At 37.7% G+C, this 11,745-nt stretch overlaps 1 protein-coding gene across 1 annotated transcript; it reads left to right on the plus strand.

Moving 5' to 3' along the window:
- The first annotated feature begins 995 nt into the window (after positions 1-995).
- On the plus strand, positions 996-11,540 carry LOC578218 (protein cereblon). The gene is made up of 10 exons (XM_030999869.1): positions 996-1,161; positions 2,079-2,194; positions 2,703-2,905; positions 3,656-3,820; positions 4,321-4,543; positions 5,251-5,338; positions 6,337-6,452; positions 7,115-7,176; positions 9,270-9,401; positions 10,164-11,540. Exons 1-10 carry the CDS (start codon positions 1,047-1,049, stop codon positions 10,330-10,332), a joined length of 1,389 nt encoding a protein of 462 aa, XP_030855729.1. The 5' UTR covers positions 996-1,046; the 3' UTR covers positions 10,333-11,540.
- Positions 11,541-11,745: the final 205 nt, after the last annotated feature.

Consider the following 11,745-nt stretch of genomic DNA (forward strand, 5'->3'; position numbering starts at 1 on the left):
TAGGGTGGAATAAACCCTTAATGGAAGAGTGAGGGACCCGGGGGGGGGGGGGGGGTACTCAGATTTGGTTTGGACGGGGGTGTACCGATGAAGCCTCCAAACCCCTACCCATTTTTAAGGGTCATAATAGTAAAGCCCAATTTTCACGATTTTCAGAAAATGTTGGAAAATTTGAAAACACGGACCCATGTTTAAGGATATTTTTGTTTAAAATGGGACCCGACGTTTAGGGATTTCTTGTAAAACAGTGACCCATTAGAGCGGCACACCTCCGTATATCTTAATATGGGTACCCCCCCCCCTCCCCCGCCCGCGAAATTTCGCCCCCCCCCCCCCCCCCCCGCCCGGCTCGCCCGAGCCCCGCCTTTTTCAAGTAGGTAAGTCTGCGACTCGAAAGAGCTCAATGTAAATGAAAGAGTAATAATTTTGCATTTCTGTATTTATAACTCTTGAAATCAATATTGATAAACATACAACTCAGTAGCTTGTGCATACATCATGAATGTGCAATGCGCACCCTTAAAATCCTTTCTTAGATTAAAAGGAAGGTGGCTATAACTGTCTTCTGCTTGCTCGCAGTACTCTCCCTCTATTTTCCCATGAATACATGCCTATATAGTGCAAGTAATATCACACTGGAATCAAAGTCATTATATTTACACAAACAAGAAATGGGAAAATGAAAAATCTTGCACCTCCCCCCCCCCCCCCCCCCCCAATCATAGGTAAAAATGAGTACATAAATCGCAGACAAGGGCGCTGCGCCTTTATTCCCGAATCAGTTTCGGAAACCGAGTTGTTGTTATATCGCCAAACTATTTCATTTACACTAAAAATCAGGCAATAGTCCCGAAATAGAATAGACTCAATCTAGGTTTCACAGGAGCTCAACATGAGTGAATGTCCTGGTAATTGAGTTGAGATTGAAATTTATTTGCTCCCAGATATCTAATTGATCTCATTGCGGCATCCCATCCCTGCATCTTCACGTCACGTGCAATGTACTTGATATGCAAATTTGATAAGGGTGAAAATTGTAAACAAACATGGCGGACGAAGAGGAGGACGATCTTCTTGTACACGAAGAACTGGAGCATCCTGATGATGATGCAGACGAGGACAGCGTGGAAGAAGATGATGAAGATGATGATGAAAATAATGGTGAGCAGGGTATAGCCTTAATCATGTTCTCGTAGTATACTCTACTACTTTAGGCTCCATGGAAAAAGTGAATGTTCGCCTCTATTATGATCAGTCCCATCTGTTTATTTTTGTGTAGGGCCTACCGTATTATCATCCTTCGAATCTCATCATGTTCACACACAGCTGCATTACTAAAGCTGTGTATTAAAAGCTGTGATATTGATTTTCAACATTTCAAACACTACTGTACAAAGTTTAGTGCCAATTGATGACACCTAAATAGCAGTAAAATACTATTTGTTCAACTTACCGATGTTAGAAAGAATAATTTCAAATTTCAAATTGTAAGTCTACTGTCATACTTGCCGATCAGCCATATCGGCATGATTGTGTGCATTTGTGTATAATGAGTGTATTGACTATTCATGTGTGCAAATGCTGCCTATTAACATGTAGTACAGTGCTAGAGGTCAATACGCATTAGCATTGACTCTCTATTATGCTTTGCTGGAGTGATCATGTTGGCCATCGCTTACCTTGTTTTCTCGCCTGCAATAAAATCTGTTATTTTTACAGTTTCTGTTTACAATGAAGAATAAGTCTTTGCAATACTGAAAAGAAACGATTAGTATCACAAGATTCTTATTACGGTGAGTCTGAATGCGCATGATGCACTTACAGTGGCACTGTTGCAGTCTAAATTGATCTTGACTTGTCAATGGAAACAAGACATCTCGGATTCTTGAACTCGATAGTAAAAAATCTAGTGGTAACGCCTAAAGGAATGAATTGTGACAATTAGGATAGCGATCATAACTTTATTGAAATCCTTATAATTTGGCATAACTATTATTTGCTGATGCTGGCTAGTCTCATTCTTTGTGCCTAAAGCAAGGCCATTAAAGAGAAAAAATATTTGTGTGTTTTTGTCACAGAAATTGGCATCTTCGAAAGGTTACGACTGCAGATCAGAGGGAGAATAGATCAAGACAAAGTGAGCAAAAGACCTGAAAAAATAACTTATGACCCTTCTCTTCCAACAACACATGCGGTGAGTATCTTAAATTTTATGAAACAAACTTCCATGAAATGCTGATAAAACTTCATTCAGCTGTTCAAGCATATTTAAATGGTGTTGAATATGAAATAGTAGAAGCTTACTAGGGGTCTATATCTGTATTTTTATAGGATAATTAACTAATAGTTTTTTTTTGTGTGTATGATAGATGACATGATATCATATTTTCTTCTGACTCACAACCTCTGGGACATGCTTCCTCCTCCTGGGAATCCATCATCACCAACTGGGAACAGTGCAAGAAGTCAAAGAATTTGAAGACCTATTCTGAAATTCTCTGCATTCATTGAAAACTCACTGTCACTGCTTGATAAATTGTGTATTTAAACCCCAGTGCGGAACCAGGAATGACATCACAGAGTGCTTTGTATCAAAATACACTTCAAGTACAGCAGTTTCTACTTTATTATCAGCTATTTGCAGTAATATTTAATTGTCTCTCATCTTCAATCAATTTTTGAAAATATTTTCTGTCATACAGTACCTAGGCTCCGACCTGGAGGAGTACAGTGGACGCACAGTGTTAGATGATGAGTGTTCCATATCGCTTCCCTTGGTTCAGCTTCCAGGGGTGGTCCTGGTACCAGGGGAGACCATCCCTCTTCATCTCTTCAATCCTAGACTCATCAGCATGATGAAACACATTCTACAGAACAACCGTACATTTGGAATGCTCTATGATAGGTGAGTGTGTATGTGTGTGTGTGTAAGAGAAGAACAAAATGTAATGAAAATGTTTTGAATTCATGTCAAGGAAAAACAACTGTATTTTATTTATAAAATTAATTTGTATTGTTTGTAATCAATAAAAAAAGACTATTGGAAGAAAAAAAAAGTGTGTGTGTGCAAGTGTGTAATAGGGTATTACAGGTGTGCATCAATCTATCTACATGGTATCTTATCCCAGCTTCAAGGTTGATTTCAACGTTATTCCACATATCTCTGTTTTCTGCCAGCCTAGTACATTCTTGCAGTGTCATTCCACTCCATGTCTTAATTTCTCCTCCCAGTTAGTTCTTGGTTTCCCTCTCTCTGGTTTCCCTTTCTTTAACCATTCGTATCAGGAGGGGGGAGGGGGGAGGGGGGGTAGGGGTCTTCTTGATTATATTCTCCATCTCACCCTATTTCTTACTCCAATACTCCATACCAAGCACTATTTCATCCTAATTGATGCAATCTTTTCATCTTTTTCTTTGGCCAAAAAAACACCCACCCAGTAGAGAGCTTGTGCATTGTGTAGTGCAAAGATTTATCCTTGGAAGTATAAATGGATCCTTGGCATGCATGTGATTCATATATGATCCCACAATGTCACACAGGTGCAAAATACCAAGCATGCTAGCGCTTATATCTCATAATGCATGCACCTAAATTGTGCAATTGCAAATAATCCTGACATAGTCGTTTTTACATTTGATTCTTGATATCTTTAAGTCGTGATAGAGCATCAATACAGGACAGCTCCATCCCTGATGTAGGGACGACGGCAGAGATCTTCAGCGCTAAGGAGGAGGATGATGGAGGAATAGAGACGATGAGGCTGAAGGCCATGGGAAGACAGAGATTCAAAGTGATGGAGACGAGAAGACAGGCTGATGGGTGAGTGAGAGAGAGATGGAGGAGTGCAGGGGACTGGTGGTTATCAAACTTGTCTACATCGACTGCCTAAGGGAAACACAAAAAGTGGTCTTTGTAGACAAGTTCCTTTAGTACATGTTTCAATGTGAAACCACTTTCAAGGGAAACAAAAAATGTGCTTGTTGTAGACAGGTGGTCACCAAAGCAGGTTTGACTGTACTCTGTCTTGACATTGAAATCTTTGCATTTGAATCTTAGTTGTGTTGATATACCATGTGGGTTAATTTGTCTAATTTCAAGTGTGTGTATGTATGTAATTGGGTTTTTACAGACTTGTATCAATCAGATCTAATTATTACACTTTGATACAGACCATATTCCCTTCTCTCTACATTCATTCCCTTTGTTGGCAGCACATGGTACTTCACTGGTTCGCCATGCACCATCAGTCTCTATATTGACAGAAGAATAATTTTGGTCAAACCAACGTATTTAATTACTCAAATTCATTCCTTTTCTAGAATTCTGATTGGTCAGGTGATGATGCTTCCAGAGAGGCGTCTCCCTGATGTACTATGCACTGCCAGGAGAGGGTCTCTCAGCAGGAGAAGAATGATTCCCCATCACATCTCACCCTCTGCAAAGGATGGTGGTATGCAGTGGCTCAAGGAGAGAAGGAAACGACACCTGTCTGAGGCCGATCTCACCTGGTGGCCCCCATGGGTCTATGAGATGTATGACGCAGTAAGTCGATTCAAAGTTTTTTCATAGTGGGCCAGGCAGAAGGGTTAACAATGAAAAAAATTGTAATATTAATTTTGTTTTGTTTACCAAGAGAATCAACTTCAATGCTGTTCTTCCTGTGGGCCCTGCAATTATTATTACCTCAGCAATTTCCAGGTATCCCTTAACACTAGGGTGGAGAGTTGCAAATGTGGACTAATGTCTTGCCAAATGATGTTAGTGCTGAGCTAGAATTTGAAACCCTCAACCCTTGGAACAAGAGTCAAGTGAATGAAGCACTATGACAGTTCTTCTATGACAAGTATAGATATGTGTACTTATCTTTGTGTTGTGTAATAAAGAAATATGAAGTGTATGTAATTTTTTCTGTCGCTTTTTTCCAAGGGGTTTACCACCTTTAGTTTAGATTTTTTGAGAAAATTATCAGTGACGGATTAATGTTACGGTTGTTATGGCTGATTTGCTTGATAATAAATATATTTTTTCCTGAAAAACCTGGAAGGAGACAATAGGAGAAGGTACAAGAGCATACAAGGTGTTGAGAAGGGCCAGAAGGAAAATGAAAAGTCCAACCCCACAGCCTTGGTAAAACAGATGCTAAGCAATGATGGTGTAGTGTAGCTTCTGTTATATTAAATAACTAGTACCCTTAAGATATTAGGAATCTTTCTAACTTTCTATCTTCTTCCTTACTGTTTCTATTATAGGATGCATTGATGGTGAAAATAAAGAATGAGCTGAGTGGCTGGTATGAAAACTCCTTGCAACTGAAACATATGCCTGCTTCCCCCTCTGGTAAGTTGAAACTTTTAGGATAAATAATTTTTATTGGGATTGAATAGTAGAGCTAGATTATTGGAAATAGTAAGTTGAAAGTCAAAAGAGAGATACGGTATAAGAACTAGCCCTTTAGGAGGGAATGTATTCAAAAATAGAGTTCTTGTTTATTATTTTCAAAGGTTCTGCAGCCTCACAAGAAATGTAACTCATAACTACAAACGTATGTGCATGTTCTTACATTGCACAGAAGTCCAAAATTGAACAATGAAGCTAACTATGCCTCTAGAAAAAGTAACAACATCAAGAACTTATATTGGTATTAGGAAAATATCTGATTTTTGAAGGTGGAACATCGATATTTGATGTCATATTCCTTACACCACGCTCCATTCAAGGCTTACTTATCTTGGGTCGTTTAAAATATGATAGAATAATTGTTTTCATTATACATGTAGAGGTATTGTGGTCAAGTGGTTACGTTGCCGGACTGTCGATCACAAGGTCTGCAGTTTGAGTCCAGCCGCGGCACTAATGTCCTTTGGCAAGAAATTGATCTACATTTGCCACCCTCAACCCAGGTGATGTAAATGGGTACCTGGCAGGAATTAATTTTGATATGTCTGAGGCTTTTGATAATGTTGGAGTGATGATGCTGCTCCATCAGAAGATGATGAGAGATGCTGAGGTGGCCGCTGTAATGGCAGCGCCGTAATGGCAGCACCACTAAAGCTGGGGTGATAATCTCCAAGTTTGGTAGCGCTTCAGTAGAGATTTAATTGTATTTCGTGCTATATAAAAGCTGAGTATTACTATTATTATTATTATTACATGTATGAGAACATATCATTGTTTGGAATAGTAAACCAGTTTCATTCATTCCGTGTCACTTATTAATAGTGGTTGAGAAATTTCAAGACCTGTAGACTAATTTCATAATAACCTTAGCCAGTATAATTGTGGAAGTTTAATCATATTCATAGCTGAATAGAAAGATTTTACCCGTTTTGTGGCAGATTTCTCATTTTGGGTTGCCAGTAACATGCCTCTAGATGACCTTCAGAGAATTGGCCTTCTAAAGATCGACAGTCCCGTACAGAGACTTAGGAAAGAGCTGGAACTCCTGCAAAAGGTACTGTCCTACACCAGTTTTACTAGTTTATCATTCCACACAATGCTGTAAGCTAGACTTTTAAGGCTCAGTCACATAAGCCATGGTAAACTGCTACTTACTAAATTTCTATGTACTAAATGAATGGGAAGTAGGCGTGAAAAAAGTAGAGGCGGTACGTGACAAAGGACCTATACACACTCCAGTATGTGTGTAATACAATACAAAAATGTGAGGCGCAGTATGCTTTGAAAAACCTGCAGTCATGGGATATGAGAAGGAGCCTGAACTGTTGGCCCCTAAAGCTGATACCGTAAGTTCTTGGAGTTGGTTCTTAAACACACTTAAGCCAATTTTAGTTCAGATGCTTTATTATTTTCTAGTCCTTAGTCAGCAAGGGACAGTTTTCAGTATTTTCAAGAAGTGAGCTACATGTATTGTTCTGCGATAGTTTTTCTTTCCATCCACATATATAAAAATGCGTTGAAGCCCCTTAAAGGAAAAGGAAAGTTTTTACAAATATATGTCCATCGGCAAATTTGTTTTTATTGAATACAAAAAAAACTATGACTTGAAATGAAATAGTCTGCAAGCAAATAAATGTATTTGAATATGAATTATATAAATATACATGTATGTATTGTATTTTGTCTAACATAACTCTTTTATTTCTTCCCCTACAGTGTACTGTACTCTGCTGCAGAGAATGCAGTACTCAGATTGCAAACAAGAGTGATGTATTTTGGTGAGTTTATTGTAGGCCTTACCACTCCCGTTGCTTTCCTTGTCTCGCTGCCCGGTCAATTGTTTGACACACATGCAATTATGCACAAAGCAATAGGCACTAACTGACAGAAGGTTTGCTTTGTGCTACACAGTGCCTTTGAAAAATAACTTATAATAACTTTAATACAACACCTACGTGGATCCTTGTCATTTGATTGGAGGATTGTTGGTCACATGATATTCAATAGATGTTATATTGCACTGGTGTGCATTTTTGGTTATATGCAGAGTGCATTTTTGGTTATATGCAGACTGCGTACCTCTCTGCCGTGCGCGTATCCCTGTGTGTATCTGACGCCAAGGCAATCTGAATGCATGTAATCGAGAAGGCTTGACTCCAACTTTAATAAATATAAGGAGTAAAGCATAATTTTTTGATTCTATTAGATCTTCTTTGATGTTGTATAAAACAAATGATGAATGTTTTTCATTTGTTTAATAGTGCAAATATTTTCATTCGTTGAAAGATTAACGTTAATTCTATTCAACTCCGCTGACACCTCGTTGAATAGAATGTTAATCTTTCAACTCATGAAAATATTCGCACTATTGAACTCATAACCATTCATTATTTGTATAATAACTTATGTCTGATCGTATTTAGCTCCATAGAAATAGATTAATCTTGCACCGGAAACAGTTCAATAATCTTGATGCCTTTTGTATGCCTATCCCATGATTGGTGTCACAGGGAAATTATTTGTGTTGCATATCGAAAGTGAATTCTTGGAAACTGTTATGAGTGCATCTTCTTATGAACATTGAAAGTGAAAGTGAATTGTAGATTTGATAATCTTTTTTTTGAGAAAGTCAAACTTAGTATGTGTTTGTTCATGATTAATATATTTATGGTTAAATAGTATATCACTGTTTAATATATGCACATGTACATTTGTATAATTGGTATGTAGATTTGTAGATTTGTAGTTGGAAATTAGAAGTCCTCTTCAAGGGATGAATGTGATGTTATGTTTTGTTACCCATTCTATGTTGCCTATAATGTAAGCTACGCATTTGGTGTTATTATGAGCATTTTTCCATAACACCATGTAGAGGTGTTGTGGTCTTGTTAAAGGCTTTGTTTAACAATGTTAAATCTGAGATGCATGGCCTTACGTGTTATCAGTGTCTATGATATGGTGTAATATTGAAGCCCTAAAAAAAATGTGAGCTTGTAAATGATCATGAAGTACCTCAAAAAAATTAAAAATCTTTGAGTGACCGGTTTGACCATACTCATTTTCCCCAATAGACTGTAGTGTTATATTTGATTTCTAATCAATTGTAATCATAAGTATCGTGATAATCAGACAAGTGACTGGCTTGTACAAGTCATGGGGTTCCTGACTGACCTAAAGGTTTATAATTATGATTGCAGCATGAGCTAAATCCAGGATTTTGTTTCAGAATCTGAGACAAAGATACCCAATCCCTTTAATATGTTGCCTGACGGATGATCAAATGCTTTGCAATTAGAGCCTCGACAGTGGCACTATCATCCTAGCTAGACATTAAAGACAAAGACCGGTAGTGGTAAAATTACGGTTCAAGGTTTTGGGTGCAAAATATCCATTGAATATTGCTTAAATATAGCCTTCAGAAGTTTAGATGACAATACTTCAACCTAAATTTGCAAAAAACAGAAATATATGCCTAAATGTTCAATTTTGAAGAGCATTCGCGATATCTACCGGTATCCAGGCCAGATCGATATGATAATTTACTAAATATATCAATTAGTGGGTGGTTTCTCTGCAAAATTTGTATAATCACGTATTAGTCAAAACATATTCTTTCACATGATAATAAGAGCTTCCATTTCATTTGAGAGGGGGGCGTTTCCAAAACTGGTCTATACCTTCAATCTCTAATAGCCGCTATCAACCAAGGTGTTGTATATGGGTACCCATTAGGTGGTAATTCTGGAATAGTTTTATCATCTTGGGGGTAATAGTAGAAAGCCTGCTTTGTAGCCACTTTCAGCATCCCTTTGGATGAAAATCTGCACCTTATAAATTTAGCTATTACTATTGTATCATTTGTTTTGTACAGCATGTCCCTTGATGGGCCTATGGCTGCCTATGTGAATCCTGGAGGCTATGTGCACGAGACACTAACCGTCTACAGAGCTCAGAATCTCAACTTGATTGGAAGACCCTCCAAAGAGAACAGCTGGTTCCCAGGGTAAGATATCCAATCTCACACATTGCCCGTTAGTGAGTCTCAGCATGTCATAAATCAGATATGCGCCAGCCTTACATGGTTCTAATCACACATTGTCATTGATATGGAAGTCTTTCATTTCAGGTGATAATCATTCCACCATGTAAGATATAGCATTAGTCTGTTATTACGACTCCTTTGCGCAAGGGGATTTTAGGGTATCCCATCTGCCATTTGTTGGTTACCCATGTTTCAATTTTTAGTGAGATGTAATGTACATTGTGCCTAAGCTTTTGGTAATAACTTTTGTGGGTATATCCCAGATAGCCATTCAAGTGAGAAAATACGCTGATGTAGCTCAATTATTTATTTGATAAAAGCTTCCAATATTATGATATAATATATTTATTTGTGGCAAAATGAAACACCACAATGCATATAATATGTAGTCACTCTGTGGCACATCTGATTTTAATTCTCATGAAAAAGGGAACATACTTAATATGACAAATATAATTTCTTTTAACAACTAGTTTGATATGAAGTATATATCGGAGGTAGCAACTTGATTCAGTCATCAGGTATATTAAAGTCTTTAATGCTTGTGACATTGTATGAGACAAAATAGTGTGAACTTGACAATGTGTGTGTTTGGATAGGTGGACATTTTCTTGATGGCTGTATTATATTCAACTCACATTATTCTTGTCCTTATCTGAGAAAAAGAAGTAGCACTCAAGAATAAGAAGATATATGATTTATTATCCCCATCTTTGTTAATAGGTATGCATGGACCATACTCCAGTGTCGTACATGCACCAGCCACATGGGATGGAAGTTTACTGCCACAGAGAGGAAACTCAAACCAGAGAAGTTCTGGGGACTGACCCGATCAGCTCTCCAGACTGGGCTCCAAACCGATGAAGAGATGCACAGCTTTCCTCCAGAATGAACAGTCCAACTTGACATCTTAAAACAAGACAAATGTTTTGTTGAAAGGCCTCCTGCCTTCAGATCCCCTGTCAAGCAGAGCTGACCATAAAGGACAGTTTAATGCATTTCACATCAAGTTATTGCTTTGAGCTGTTTTATCAGCCTGCCTATGTGCATTGTTTGGTCAGTGATATATGATGTGATATAAAAATGCAAACAATTTTTGGCCAAGTCTGCATAGTCCTTTGACTTTGTGATGTTGCTTGTGTTTCAGTCGATTCATCCCAATGAAGATTTGCTGCACTTTCAGTTGATAAGCTAGTCAATGCCAAGACATCTCATAACTGCGACTTCCGCACGACTCTTTATTATGCTTTCTGGTTGTCCGTCCGTCCGTTTGTATGTTCTGTTCTCGTGAACGCGTTATTTCAAGATCCGATTGATGGATTACCGCCAAACTTGGGTCATGTATGTATCTTGCAGAGCCAATGTCATGAGGTCAAAGGTCGAAGGTCATGGGGCTCATGTATGCAAAAATAGCTTGTGAACGCAATGTCAATACTGACAGATGGATTACTATCAAACTCGGGACATGTATGTAACTTGCAGGGTCATGAGCTCAAAGTTTAAAGGATCGTACAGAAAAATAGCTTGTTATCACCCTATTCTGAGAACCTGTTCATGGATTACAATCAAACTTGAATTTTTCAAATTGCTTCTGTTTTGGTTTGTAAAATTGCTCTGTGGCGAAGGCATTATTTTCGACTGCATGCAGTCTAACATCCATCTAGTTTTACAATCAGATTGTAAAACAGCCACTTAGTGGAGATCATGATTAATCTATTACTTCTCTATAAGCTGCTATTTTAAACCAAGATTTTATTATGTTATTCATTGGAGGTTCCATAGCATTTCTTGGTAAGCGGTTATTTAGTGTTCATCACTGTGTTTTCTTGTAGTAGTCTCGCTAGAGAGTGCCTCATGTTCATTACAGCATGCTGCTTCTGATGATAATGTGTGCACGGTATTAACCAGATCTAATCTAAACTTTAACTCAATTTGACTTCTTACAATTTAGTAGCATTTTTTTATAATTTTTTTATTTTATTTGAAAAGGTTTTATTATAATTGTATACAATTTACATTGGCCATAATACATACAAATGTGGTTTGATATTCTCACAAAGTATAATATACAGTAAAGCACTTTGTTAAAATTCTTGAAATATATTATAATTATTAATTATTGATTAAAGATTGCTAAAGACAAAGTTCTGTCTCAAAGGGTTATCAAACAAAGTACTTGAATACTAAGCTCAATATATCTTGGGTCTGGGTCGATCTGTTGGCAATTCATGGTGTACCGACATCAAACTGTATGCAAGGGTCAATGTACGTAGCTTAAGATCCTTGTGACTTGTTGATAACTATT

This window comes from Strongylocentrotus purpuratus, unplaced genomic scaffold (assembly GCF_000002235.5).
Source record: "Strongylocentrotus purpuratus isolate Spur 01 unplaced genomic scaffold, Spur_5.0 spur5_scaffold_6, whole genome shotgun sequence".
Taxonomy (NCBI): domain Eukaryota; kingdom Metazoa; phylum Echinodermata; class Echinoidea; order Camarodonta; family Strongylocentrotidae; genus Strongylocentrotus; species Strongylocentrotus purpuratus.